The sequence below is a fragment of the Rhinopithecus bieti genome, unplaced genomic scaffold, assembly GCF_001698545.2.
Source record: "Rhinopithecus bieti isolate Rb0 unplaced genomic scaffold, ASM169854v2 scaffold_27321, whole genome shotgun sequence".
Classification (NCBI taxonomy): Eukaryota; Metazoa; Chordata; class Mammalia; order Primates; family Cercopithecidae; genus Rhinopithecus; species Rhinopithecus bieti.
In genome coordinates this window covers 101,092-115,605 of record NW_016812353.1, presented here as the reverse complement: position 1 = coordinate 115,605, position 14,514 = coordinate 101,092, and the positions used below count along the sequence as shown (strand labels likewise).

Below are 14,514 nucleotides of genomic sequence, written 5' to 3'. Positions count from 1 at the left end.
TACGTTCATATACATCAGCTATCTGCACCCTAGAAGAGGTCCCTCACCAGAATCCGAACACTGGCACCCTGATCTCCAACCTCCAGCCTCCAAAACTGTGAGAAATAAATGTTTGTTGTTGAAGCTACCCAGTCTACGGTGATCTGTTAGAGCAGCCTGATACAGTTCGGATATTTGTCCCCACTCAAATCTCATGTTGAGATATAATCCCCAGTATTGGAGGTGAGGCCTGGTAGGAGGTGTCTGGATCATGCAGGTGGATCCCTCATGAATGGCTTGGGCCATCCTTTTGGTGATAAAGGAGCCCTCACTCTGAGTTCGAATGAGCTCTATTCATTTAAATGTGTGTGAAACCTCTTCCCTCCCCACTGTCTCTCCTGCTTTCCCCATGTGACATGCCTACTCCCCCTCTCCCTTCTGCCATGATTGTAAACTTCCTGAGGCCTCAGAAGAAGCTGAGCCTATGTCTGCACCGTGCTTCCTGTACAGCCTGTGGAACTGTGAGCCAATTAAACCTCTTTTCTTTATAAATCGCCCAGTCTCAGGTATTTCTTTATAGCAACACAAGAATGGACTAACAGCCCAAAATGACTAAAACATCACCCTTCCACAAAAAATACTTTTGATTTCTTCTTAGTCTCCCCAGTGAGGAAAGGGAATACGATGAGTTGAGAGGGACAAAGGAGAGCCTAGGACTAGTCTAGTTAGCCTAAAGAGTAAAACATAAACTCAGAATGACAGTGGAACAATCAGGCTTTCGGAGCTCTCAGATTTCCAGAACAGTTCTAAGGCTCAGAAAGTCTTTAAATTGCCTGGAACATTATAGATTATCCAGATCAACTGCCACTGTAAGGCCTAAATCCCTAACAATGTACAGTATATGCTGTGTTTGACTGTCTATGAGAAAAAGAACTCATCACCATCCAAGGCCCATGTTAGACACCTCTAATTATTAGGTATTGAGTCGAAATCTACCTCCTTGTGGCTTATCCCACAGAAACCCAGTAGCATCTTCCGTAATTACATTCTATTTCTACGTGACAGTCTTCTAACTATTGAAAGTTGGCTGTCATGTCCTTCCTCAGGCTTCTCCATGCTAAACATATAGTTCTTCATTGAGTATGGGTTTTAAGTTCCCTCCCAATTCAGGTGATCAGCCAATGAAAACATTGAGGACCCTCAGAAGACAGCAGACCAAAATCGGTGACTCCTATCATGGCGTCACCAGCACAGAGCACACAGGAATGATGTCCTTTCTTCTAGGTACCAATAAGACATGCAGCAGCATCTCACAGAGTCGCATTCTCTAATTCATTTTATAAAAATGCCCACTGAATCCACTACATTTTTTTAAAGTTCCTGCTGTTAAGCTATAGTGCACTGAAAAGAGCCTTAAATTAGACATCAGTGGTTCTGGATTCATGTTCCAGTTATGCTACATAACTCTCTAAGTGACCTTAGGTGAGTCAGTTCTTCATTCATAAAACAAGCACCTGGACTAGCTGCTGTTGTACAGGTCTAGCCCAGCTCTCTTCCTGCTATCACTTCCTACCTGCATGCCAGTTTCTGTTCTCAAGATGAGCAATTAAAGCCCTACATTTCCCTTGCCTGTGATCTTGGGAAGATAAAAAGTGGCTTTTCCTAATCAATACTTTAGGACCCACTACACAAGCTAAAAATAAATTCATTCTTACCAGATTTGCAACTATCCACTAAGTCATCTTCCAGAATAACCTTCATAGATCGTGGAATACTTCCAACAGATAGCCTTTGAACCTAGCAAAGAAAAGAAAACAGATTCTGAGTATGCTTAAATACATGTTAAGTATCCAGAAGTCTAGCAGTACTTGAAATTACTATTTCTATTTCTCTGGTATATCATTCAATTTAATTATAATGGGGATTTAAGTAATTTTTCTTGAAAACTATGTCTACTATCAATTTAAGAATTCACTAAATAAAATACAAATATGGAAAATATCTCCAAATATAATCTACATAATCTACCTTGCAGATGGTCAAAGGAAACGTATGCTACAACTACGAAATTTAATAACAAAGTTAACTTTATCTAGAAAAGAAGGGTATTTCTTTCCTGATCACTAATCAAAAGACCTGGGACAAATCACCCAGTTCCTATGATTACTCCTTAATAACAGAACCCTAGTTTTATTCCATGTGGACATGTGCCTAATACAAAGACTGTATTTCCCAGGTTCCCTTGAACATTGAACATAGATATGGTCATATGATGGAACTCTGACTAATGAGATATCATAAGCAGACAATGCAAGAGACTTGCAAGGAGACTGCTTAAGTGGAGAATTGGTTAGGTGGTAGGCAACTTTGCCTTTTGTTCTCTGACTACAACACACATGTGATGGAGTTGTAGCCACCATCCTGGCCCACAGCCAATCATCAGAAGAGAAGCCATGTATTAAGAATGGTTGAGGCCGGGTGTGGTGGCTCACATCTGTAATCCCAGCACTTCGGGAGGCCGAGGTGGGTGGATCACCTGAGGTTAGGGGTTGTGAGACCAGCCTGACTAACATCACAAAACCCTGTCTCTATTAAAAATACAGAATTAGCCAGGCAAGGTGGCACACACCTGTAATCCCAGCTATTCAGGAGGCTGAGACAGGAGAAATGCTTGAACCCAGGAGGTAGAGGTTGCAGTGACTCAAGATCACACCATTGCACTCCAGCCTGGGCAACAACAACAAAACTCAGAAAAGAAAAGAAAAGAAAAGAAAAGAAAAGAAAAGAAAAGAAAAAGGAAGGAAGGAAGAAGGAAGGAAGGAAGGAAGGAAGAAGGAACGCGCCGCGAAGGAAGAAGGAAGGAAGGAAGGCAAGGAAGGAGGGAGGGAGGGAGGGAGGGAAGGAAGGGGAGAAAGAAAGGAAAGAAAAGAAAAAAGAAAAAGAAAGAGAGAAGAATGGTTGAATAGAAAGACAGGAGTCTGAGTTCTCAACAATGAACTAACCTTGAACTGCCTATCTCTTAATTATTTTAGGTAAGAATAAACCTTTGTGTTTAAGCTGCAAGCAAATGAAAATCAGGCTCACTCTCACTTGTTAAAGAGTGTTTACAAATACTTCATTTAGCACAGCAAATAACAGAGGGTCGATCCAAACTCGAAATCCTATTCACTCCAATGTGATTTTTTTTTTTTTTTCAGAGACAGAGTCTTGTTCTGTCAACCAGGCTGGAACACAGCTGCACAGAATTCCTTGGCTCAAGCAATCTTCCTGCCTCAGCTTCCTAAGTAGCTGCGATCATAAGCACAAGCCACCATGCCTGGCCACTCCAACGTTTAACAATTTAAGCATTAATTAATCTTCTATCCCTTAGTTAAGAACATTAATTTTCTTTTATTCTTCAGTTAAAAACAGCTAGGGTGGACTTCTTAAATATTCACTTCTTTAATTTTAACATAATTAAGTCATTTCACAACTTTCTTGTCAATGCTCTACCTAAAAAGGATGATGATTGCATGGTTTCTAAAGACTATATTCAGATATATGTGGAACAGTTTCAAGCTTGATCTTTGACAAAGCGGTAACACAAGTCCATTTGTATCCATTCTGTGTTCTCTAATCCTATCAATGTGCCCATAGCTGAAAAACACTTCTTCAAATTTGTTATTTATCTCATTTATGTGATCATTTACCTGTTCCTGAATTTTGATTTCCTGGTAATCTCTACACCTGGTTGGAGATGAAGACAAGCCTGAGAGGCAAGTGAATTTAGAGGAATCACAGCTCTCCAAGCTGGGACACGAGGATGGCCGGCAAAAGGTGTAATACTGCTCAAAGTCAGCCTTGACCACAAACACATGCTTGCATTTGGTACACATGTAATCCCGCTCAAACTCCAGAACCTTCACCAGACTTGTTCGAATCACTGTCCCAGTGACAGATAAAAAGTGTCCCACATCCTTGGTTTTAGGTATGTGTTCCCTCACCAGCTCAGGACAGACAGGCAAACCTAATGGAGAAAACAAAAAAACAGCATCAACTTCAATCTTGAGATTTGACTCCAAGGGATATATTCTTCTCCTGTTTCCTGAAAGATAAATTTTAATTTCAGGGAAAAAAATGATTGTGTGTTACTAAGAAAAAATTAGATCATCAACTCTATTAAGAAAATATAAAGAATTATTTCAAATAACAGTTATCAGTAGAGTATTTTTTAATCCAGATACTGCACAATGAGCAGACTAGGTTTTAAAGCATGTAGCTGTGATGCTATAATAACCAGGATTTTAAAAAGGACTTATTCTCACAAGAGGGCTATCTCAGTAGGATCTAAAGTATATAATTTTAATGGCATTTAACAAAAAATATACTGCTGCTTGCCACACATAAAATCAACTGATGACTCTTTTAGTAAACCACGAAGCTGACTGATAAAGAGATGGTAGCATGACGACCAAAGAGTTCCACAGTGCTAGAAAGTTACTTTTTTAGTCAGATTCAGAATTTATTAATACATACATATGACAGTGTTTTCGAGCCCTGACTTACGTAGCGGTTTAACCACAGCATCACCTTATCCTACAAAAGCCTCATGTTTTTCAACACTAAAAAACAGGCAACAGAAAAGGTGCAAAATGCCAAAGAAAATTCTTATTCAGTCTGGGCAAAGTGGCTGACACTTGGGAAGCCGAGGTAGGAGAAGCACTGGGGCCCAGGAGTTCAAGACTAGCCTGGGCAACATAGTGGGACCCCATCCCTACAAAAAATTAAAAAATCAGCTAGGCATGGTGGTGCATTGCCTATAGTCCCAGCAACTTGGTAAGGCTGAGGTGGGAGGATCTCTTGAGCCCAGGGGGTCAAGGCTACAGTAACCATGGTCACTCCACTGAACTCCAGTTTGGGGGACACAGCGAGACCCTGCCCAAAAAAAAAAAGAAAGAAAGAGAGGGAGGGAGGAAGGAAGGAGAAGGAGAAAAAGAGAGGGAAAGAGCGGAGGGGAGGGGAGGAGGAAAATCTTATGTGGAAATTCCCTCTTTATCATGTTTGGCTACAACGCACCATTGGGGTGGAAAGATGTTGGCTATGATGATTAAAGGCTAATTCCTAACAAGTTTATTGGAATAGCATCTGTTATACTGGTTCATGTCTCCCGCCTTGTCCTCAGTATTTAGTGGTTCAAAACCAGGTAAGTACGCCTACTGAAGACCCATCTATCAGACTGTCTAGCCCATGAGAAATGCCATAATAGGAATCATTACACTTTAAGTTTCTATGGTCAGCATATTTTCTCCTGGTTGATACATCTATTCTGAAAGCCAGTCAGAAGGTAGTTTAGGAAGTATGAGGGGAAAAAGCAAATTAGTTAGAGTAACTGAATGTTTAAGGTGCCAGGCTATGATAACCTACTGTTACAAGTCTACAGACAGATTTGAATTTTTTCTGTTGGTTGGCTGAAACTCTCTTCTCAATACATAGTAGACTGTATAGACAAACAAGGTGGCCATTGCCAACACTTGCCCCATGACTCCTTTTTCTATGCCTCCAAGACTGACTTGCCCATTTTCTAATGAACATATTCATTATTTACATTAATTCAGATTGCATCACATTTTGCCATTAAGGGAGTCATACTTTTGGTTCATATCCTGGAATGTTAAAAAAACAAACAGCCCAGAGATCTCTCTCTCTTGTTTACCTGGCCTTTACTGCAATGTATGTTATAATACATCTTAACACTGCTTATAGATTATCAGTTACATTTATTTTGCCCCCGACATGAATACTTTAAAAAAAAATATGAATACTTAAAAGAAGGATATAATTCACATACCACAAAATTTACCCTATGAAGTATATAATTCAGTGGTAATTAGTATAGTCACAATATTATACAACCATCACCACTAATTCTAGAACATTTTTGTAATTTCAAAAAGCAACCCTGTACCCAGTAGCAGTCATTCCCCATTTGTAACCCTAGCTGCTGGCAAACACTGATCTACTTTTGGTCTTCGTGAATTTACCTATTCTGGAAATTTCACACACAGATGCTCCGTGACTTACCATGGGGTAACATCTCAATAAACCCAATGTAAATTGAAAATGTTGTAAGTTGAAAGTGCATTTAGCACACCTAACCCACTGAACATCATAGCTTAGCCTACCTAGCCAACCTTCAATGTACTCAGAATATTAGCATTAGCCTTCAGTTGGGCAAAATCATCTAACACAAGCACTATTTTATAATTAAGGGTTGAATTTTTCATGTTATTTTTGAATACTATACTAAAAGTGACAAACAGAATAATTTATGGGTGCTCACAGTATGGTTTCTACTGAATCATTTTCACATATTCATAAAGTCAGACAACTGCAAGTCAGGGATATCTGAACAAAATGATGTAATATGTGGTCTTTTGAATCTGGCTTCATTTACTTAGAATAATGTTTTCAAGATTCATTCCTGTTGTAACATATACAGTACTTCGTTCCTTTTTATGACTACATAATATTCCACTGTTTAGATATATCATATTTTGCTTATTCATTTATTAGTTCATGGACATTTAGGTTGTTTCCACTTTTTGGCTATTATGAATAATGCTACTACAAACATTTGTATGCAAATTCTTGTTTAAACTGTTTTCGATTATTTTGGGCATACACTTAAGGAGTAGAATTGCTGGGTCACATGGTTAAAATAATTTTAAAATAACTTTATTTTACGTTTGTAAACCAGTCACTAAGTCCTCTCTATTGTACATATACAGAAGGATACTCAAGTGGGATATATGATAATTAACCCAATTTGATTCTCGAAATACAAACAGAATGTACCAACAATTACTTCTAAGAAGATAAGGAAGGTAAAAAGGAGAATAGAAAAAAAATAGGTTAAGAAAACTTACTTAAACAAAAATTCTTTGAGTTTCTGAAATACTCATTTTCTCTTCCTTGGCCATAAAGAAATATCATTTTTGCCTCCCATTTCTAGTCCCCTCATCTCAGTTCTGCTTCAGATGCAAATTGATTGTTCAGTTTAAATGATAAAGTCAATATATTAAAACAAGGAAAATTAAGATCAGGAGAACCACATTACAGAAAATGTGGTGTTAGTCTAATGTTATACATAACTGAAGAATGCCTAATAAGACTACAGACTGCCTAGCATAATTTAGAAAAGTATTTGGATTTTTGGCCGAATGTGGTGGCTTATACCTGTAATCCCAGCACTTTGGGACTCTGAGGTGGGTGGATCACCTGAGGTCGGGAGTTTGAGACCAGCCTGACCAACATGAAGAAACCCCATCTCTACTAAAAATACAAAAAATTAGCCAGGTGTGGTGGTGCATGCCTGTAATCCCAGCTACTCGGGAGGCTGAGGCAAGAGAATCACTTGAACCGGGGAGGCAGAGGTTGCAGTGAGCCGAGATCATGCCCCTGCACTCCAGATTGGGCAACAAGAGCAAAACTCTGTCTCAAAAAAAATAAAAAGAAAGAAAAGTCAAGTCTTTGGATTTTCAATGTGAAGAAGTGATGTATCAATGAAGTCTTATATAATATAAACTGTATAGACAGACACTTTTATTTTGACTTAAAACAAATTCTGGTTTAAAACAAAGTTATGTGTAATTTTATTGTAGTTTTATTCCTAGAAAGCTATCTTTAATTTGATAGTGTTTCTTACTGTAAATAGCATCTTAGAATGGAAGAATAAAACACCATATGCCCCACTGCTTCTAGAGTAACCCGAGCAATACACAATGAAGGCCAAATCTTCTTTGCTTTTACACTTCCATGGCTTGCCACAGATCTAAGAATAAGGAACCAAATCTGGCCTGGACTACAGGGCCTTTTGTGACTGGCTTCCTGTTTTATCAAGACTTCTGTGCACTTTTTCACACATAGTGCTCCCTTTGTCTCAGTGCTATCCTCTTCACTCTGCTCCTCAAAAATGCCCACACTAAGAAACAATGCAGTGGTTAAGAATACAGACTCAGGCCAAGCACACTGGCTCATGCTTGTAATCCCAGCACTTGGGAAGGCCAAGGTGGGTGGATCACCTGAGGTCCGGAGTTCGAAACCAGCCTGGCCAACATGCTGAAACCCTGTCTCTACTAAAAACACAAAAATTAGTATTTTTGTGGGTGTGGTGGCACATGCCTGTAATCCCAGCTACTCGGGAGGCCGAGGCAGGAGAATCGCTTGAACCTGGGAGGCAGAGGTTGCAGTGAGCCAAGATTGCACCTGTGCACTCCAGCTTGGGCAACAGAGTGAGACTCTGTCTCAAAAACACAAAGAATACAGACTCGAGCTAGAATGCTGAGGTTTGAGTCACAACTCTGTCACTTACTAGCTGTGTGACCTTGGCCAAGTTGTAACCTCTCAGATTTCTCGTCTATAAAATAACAACAGAACCTATCACATAGGGTAATAAGAAGACTAGAAGAATTCACAGCTTACAACTATAATCCCAGTACTCTGGGAAGCTGAAGCAGAAGGATCACTTGAGGCTAGGAGTTCAAGACCAGCCTGAGCAACACAGAGACCCCACCTCTACCAAAAAAAGAAAAAAAAAATTTTAAATAGCTGAGCATGGTATTTAATTTAAATATGCCTGTAATCCCAGCTACCCAGGAGGTTGAGGTGGATCACTTGAGCCCAGCAATTAGAGACTGCAGTGAGCTATGATTGTTGTCCAACTGCATTCCAGCCTGGGCAACAGAGTGAGAACCTGTCTCAAAAAAAAAAAAAAAAAAAAAAAAAAGAATTCATACATGTAAAGTTTCTTAGAATATTACTTGGCATATAGCAAGCACTCTTTAAACATTAATTCTGGTTGGGCACCATGGCTCATGCCTGCAATCCCAGCACTTTGCGGGGCTGAGGTGGGTGGATCACCTGAGGCCAGGAGTTCAAGACCAGCCTGAGCAACATGGCAAAACTCTGTCTCTATCAAAAATACAAAAATTAGCTGGGCATGGTGGCACGTGCCTGTAATCCCAGCTACTTGGGAGGCTGAGGCAGGAGGATCGCCTGAACCCAGGAGGCAGAGGTTTCAGTGAGCCCAGATTGTGCCACTGGACTCCACCTTGGACAACAGAGCGAGAACCTGTCTCAAAAAAAAAACCCCAAAAAATGTATCTTGAGTGAGGCATGCTTCACACATGAAAGTTTCCATTAAGCTCCCATATAATAATGCTTAATATATACATACGCATACATCTGTAGGCATGCATATACCATCTGGTAAATGTTTGACTATATAGCTGTCGGCCATACAGCCCTGAGTTTTTTTAAAGGAAGGAAAAACTATATTCTTTTTGGTTTCCCAAGATCCTAGCAAATGCCTACTGATGTTTTATTTAGTAGTCATATAATTTGTAACTTACTTTTTCAGAGAATTGAAAAAATAAGCTAAATTCACCTGAAACTGATAGGGTCACTTAGGCGGACAGGATTGTATTACTTAAACTGAGCATGGAAAGGTATCTGAAAATAATGGCAGCCTAAAACTATTTCCTAAATACCATTTTGACAACATTAACTTAAGTCCCCCTTAATAATCCTTTTGCAAACTTATTAAAAGGAAACATTGGCCAGGCATGATGGCTCATATCTATAATCCCAATACTTTGGGAGGCCTAAGCAGGAGGATCACTTGAGCTTGGGAGTTTAATACCAGCCTAGGCAACAGAGTGAGACTCCATCTCTAATTTTAAAAAAAGGTCAGGGCCGGGGGGAACCCTTTTACTTGATCCCATCAAGAGATTATCTAGTACCCTGTTGCATAATGATTAATAATCTTCATAATTTATCCTAGCAAGTGTAACTGCAGATAATATTTTTCATTTGAATTAAGTATTTGGTCTTTTTGGGAATCTTAACTTGCCTCCAAGAAGTTCTACTATAGTGACTCCAAACCTTTTTGGAACTGGGGAAGCATCCTTATTGATTATAAATCACCACTCTTCTCAAATGTACTATAAGGTAAATATCTATTTTTAAACAAAAGGGTGTGTATGTTCTCCAACTTAATAACAGACTGCCCTCAATATTCTGGACCTGTTTTTAATTTTACCAAATCTTTCTTTCACGTAAATAGAATGAGGCTGTACCAGCCTTTATTAAGTTATATAATAATGGCATATTTAAATTTTGTTTTAATTGGGGGGTTGATAGAGACTCTAGAAGTGGTTTGCATTTGAGAAACTGAGGCTCGGTGAGATAAAATAACTTACTAAGTTTCCCAGGTTAGGCATGTAGTCTTTAAATCCAATTCTTCTCTTTCACCACACCATGCCTTCCAAGAAATTATTCCCATGCAATGAACTAAATAAAAATTGTTACACTATAGTGTCACTTTTTTCTAAAATTCTTAATTCAACTCTATCCATCCTGCTAAAAAATCACTTTTAAAACAGAAAGTGAGAGGCAAGAACTCCTAGAGGCAGGAATTCAAGGACACAGCTTTGCCACCACAAGCTGCTGATTGCTCCGCTGCAGTTTCTTAACAATTAAAATCCTTAATCTGTCATGCATTCAACAAAAATGTATTGAGTAACTGCTAGGTAGACAGCACAATGCTAATACTGATATATAAAAATAACTAATTTCCTAAAACAGTTTTGAAGATCCCTGGACAAGATCTATCACTTTTCTAATTCTTTGTATTACCAGTTATTTTATTGTTAGTAACCATAAAAGCTCATAAAGCTGTTTTGAATTACCATTTTATACACAGATGTGGAAATATATAGACACACAAGTATAATGCTGTCTCCACACACACATTCTCCCTCCCCTCAGTGGGCATGACTCATACTTCCTGCCCACAGAACACAATTATTATTCTGCTCTAAAAGAAGTGACCATCAACTATGTAACAGACACATATTTTAACTATAAATATCAATTATTTCTTAGTGTTCTCAATCTAGTATATTTTCTCAAAGTCTTTCTAGAAGATAGCAAGACAGTAAAATCCTTAAGTGATTTACCTGATATCCTCGCATGAAGATTCTCTTTCATGGAAACACCCTCAGACTGAGAAAGGGACTGGAGAATTGTCAAGGCTGACCTTCGCAGTGCACTGTCAAAAACTGTAAGCACTTCATTGGGGAACATGTTGAAATATTCCCCGATTTCCATGTTGGTCTCAAACAGAGTCATGGCATTAACCACAACTGGGTAATGAGCATCTTCATCCCTTTCCTTCAAGATTAGAAGAATATCATTCTTATGGTATTCCGAAACATATGACTCAAACACTTGACCAACCAGTGTAACTTGATCGCTATTCATCTTGAATCTAGGTAACTAAAGAAAAAAAAAGGATCATATTATATATTTGATATTCAAGATGTACACACAATTTAACAAAAACGATTGGTTATAAATCACACTGGCTTTGGGTAATACTATTATCACAATATCTGAATTCAAATCTTAATGAAATCTGAATTATCTGTTACAGTCACAGTACATGTACTTTAAAAATGAGTGAAGTCAAATGTAAGCCAAATAACTATGTAGGTACTGATTATCAAAACCAAAAATAGTTCAAAGCATTTCCTATATCTTTTCCCAAAATTTCCTTCATATTAACCCTGCATTAATATACAGGCATGCACCTAGTAACATTTCCCGACTGCACTTATAAAAGTGGTCTCATAAGATTATAATACTGTATCCTTATTGTACCTTTTCTCTGTTTAGATACATAAATACCATTGTGTTACAACTGCATACAGTATTCAGTACAATAATATGACGTACAGGTTTGTAGCCTAAGAGCAATAGGCTATGCCATATAGCCTAGGTGTGTAGTAGGCTGTACCATCTAGATTTGTGTAAATACACTCTATGATGTTCACACAAGGAAAAATCACCTGATGACAAATTTCTCAGAATGCATCCCAACCATTAAATGACATATAATTGTATTTATTTTACATAATATATGCAAGAGGCCACATTCCATACTCACACATTTGCTCTCAAGTATAAAATCTGAAACATATCTTTTGGCTTAAGTCAGTAACAGTGGAGTTCTTTGAAAGAGTCCTGGTTCTAGGATCTGTTTATATGAATACAGTATCATTTTTTTGTGCTCTCTCACTCTCTCTCTTTAGTTATACACACACACTCATGTGTATTCTGCTATGTAACAGAAACACATACCATTAATCTAATTGACAGCCAGTTCTGACATGAATAATTAACAGACTGTCTTTAGAAATTCATATTTGGAAGTGAATTTGTTTCCTTCTTTCTTTCTTACCCTAGGAAATCTACTGGGTTCTGCAGAAACAGCTGTCAACAATGTAAAGAAAACAGACAAACATAGGAAGAAAAAAAAACACTGAGTCTTCAAATAATAAAAAAGTATTATTGAAAAAAAATACAGCATATACCATTACTTTAACTCAATCCCCTGGCACTCTATTAAAAAGTATGTACCTACAGATAAAAAGCACCTACCTCCATTCTATTTTCATGTATACAGACAGATAACAAATTACACATGTATAAACCCAATTCAATGTCCATTTCCTAATATCTACCATGTACAAGGCACTATGCTGGCAAATGAAAAGTACAGTAAAAGGTTCTCTATGTCCTCAGAGATCCAAGGGACAAATAAAATGAAACAGTGCTCTTATCACTGGTCAAAAATGCAGTATGAATAGGAGCACAAAGGAGAGGGAGGTTAAATTTAAATAAGGTGACGATCCCAGGTAACTGGACAGTTACAATCTGTCCAAATAAGAAACACTTATTTGGTTTGGAAAGAGATTGAGCACTGGAGAAGAAGTGTACTTAAATTTGACTTATTTCATTTGTCCAACATTTATTGTACTGGGCTCTACAAATACAAATATTAAAGGAGATTGCTATAAAGTTGGCAGTTTATCATCCAAAGTATCTGTTATACATGCTGTCTGCTATATTTTGCTTTCTCTGAGAACCTGCTATTCCGCAAGGTGTGAAAGGTGTAAGAAGTATATACAACAGGTCAAGAATCCTGACAACTATAGAAGGCCAGGGTGAGAGTAAGAATGAGTAAATGTATATCCAAGACAATGAGTGAAAATAAATTAGGGCCTCCACGGTAATTTGTTTTTGGTTAAGCAATATAAATTCAGCCAAGTGTAAAGCAGAAAAAGCACTTGGGAAGGAATATTTCCACAATGTGGACTTTGCAAAAAAAAAAAAAAAAAAAAAAAAAAAATCGGGACTCCCAAGAGTGGCTACAAGAGAATCACTATGATTCTATTAAAGCATATTAAGTTTAGAGTCACAAATTTAGCAATTTGAAAAACAGCTCCACACAAGGCAGGAAAAGGGCAGCAGCAGAATTCAACGTTCAAATTAAAATGTTAACGTTAGATTAAATTTTGCCTAGTTAGGCCAGCATTTCTATGGTTGTGTGGACCATCGTTCTTCATTCCCTTTCAACATCTACGCAAAACTGACTAATCAACTGTGTTACAAGCAGTTTGCTAACTCAACGTACCTACTACCCACCCAGATACACACTGGAGGCACTTTTTGTTTTGAGAAGGGTCATTTCACAACCTTCACGTTCTCTTTCCTTTTCTTATTGAATATTTGGGTCAAAATACAATCATTTGCTTTACTTTGTCCTCTTGATCACAGCGAAGCGTCGGAAGAAGAGTGCCTAACTGCACTGACATCCCCCAGCCTGTCTTCCGAGGAATCGCCGCAGCCCGCCCCCGCCCGCCTGCACCTGCCGGGAGCCCCGCCCCCTGCGCGCGGGCTGGCCGGACGCGCGCCCTCGGCCCCGCCCCACTCCCTCCGCCCCTCTCACTGCGGGAGCGCGCCATTTCGCGCCTTCTCCCCGCCACTCGGCTGCCCCAGGGGCGCCTGGCAAACGTGGAGTCGCTCGGTTTTGGAGGCATGCTTTCCAAACTTTCTAATTCAGAGGGTCTCTGCGCGCAACGCCTGCCCCCACGACACCTTGGCAGTCTCTGACACTTCCCGGGCTCTTCTCTCGGGCAGCTCCCGTGCCTGTCCGGTCCCGGAGTTGAATAGTTTTTGAAGTAATGAGACGTGAACGAGACTTGGACGAACTGGAGAAAAACATAACCGCGAAAGGAAGAGGCGACTATCACTTACTGGTTGTGCCAGAAGTCGCCGGGGACGCGCTGCTCCCGAGGCCGAGGGGCCCAGAGAGCTCCAGCCAGGTGGCGAGTTCGTCTCTGGCGCTAGAAGGCTGGGGGGCGGGGTGCGCGCGTGCGCGTGGCCGCGGCCGCTCGAGGCGCCACCGGCTACGGGGACGCGCGGGCTCTGTCGGGCGGCCTAGCGCCTGCGGTTCTGCCTGGCCTGCGCTCCCGACCGACGCCGGGCCGCGCACCGCTTCAACTTCCTTGCCCCGGCGGCTCTTCCGGGTGGAGACGAGGCGGCGGGGCGGGGCGGAGCGGGCGGATTGGGGCGGGGCCAGGAGGGTCCCGGGTGGGGAGAGGGGCGGGACCCGAGCAGTGACTTCAGGCTGAGTGGGGAGAGCAGGGCTGT

The 14,514-nt window shown here is 40.0% G+C and overlaps 1 protein-coding gene across 3 annotated transcripts in view; it reads right to left on the bottom strand.

Annotated features, from left to right (window-relative positions):
- MCM9 (minichromosome maintenance 9 homologous recombination repair factor) overlaps positions 1-14,223 on the bottom strand; it is a 124,609-nt gene extending 110,386 nt beyond the window's left edge. Inside the window, exons 1-4 of one of the 3 annotated variants that reach the window (XM_017895943.1) lie at positions 14,119-14,223; positions 10,977-11,295; positions 3,669-3,985; positions 1,695-1,776 (exon numbers count right to left, since the gene is read on the bottom strand). In XM_017895943.1, the coding sequence (XP_017751432.1) occupies positions 1,695-1,776; positions 3,669-3,985; positions 10,977-11,280 (703 nt within the window). In that variant the 5' untranslated portion in view covers positions 11,281-11,295; positions 14,119-14,223. Of the gene's footprint in view, positions 1-1,694; positions 1,777-3,668; positions 3,986-10,976; positions 11,296-13,495; positions 13,602-14,118 lie in introns of those variants that run through there. The other 2 variants (XM_017895945.1, XM_017895944.1) reach the window with 2 other exon arrangements.
- Positions 14,224-14,514: the final 291 nt, after the last annotated feature.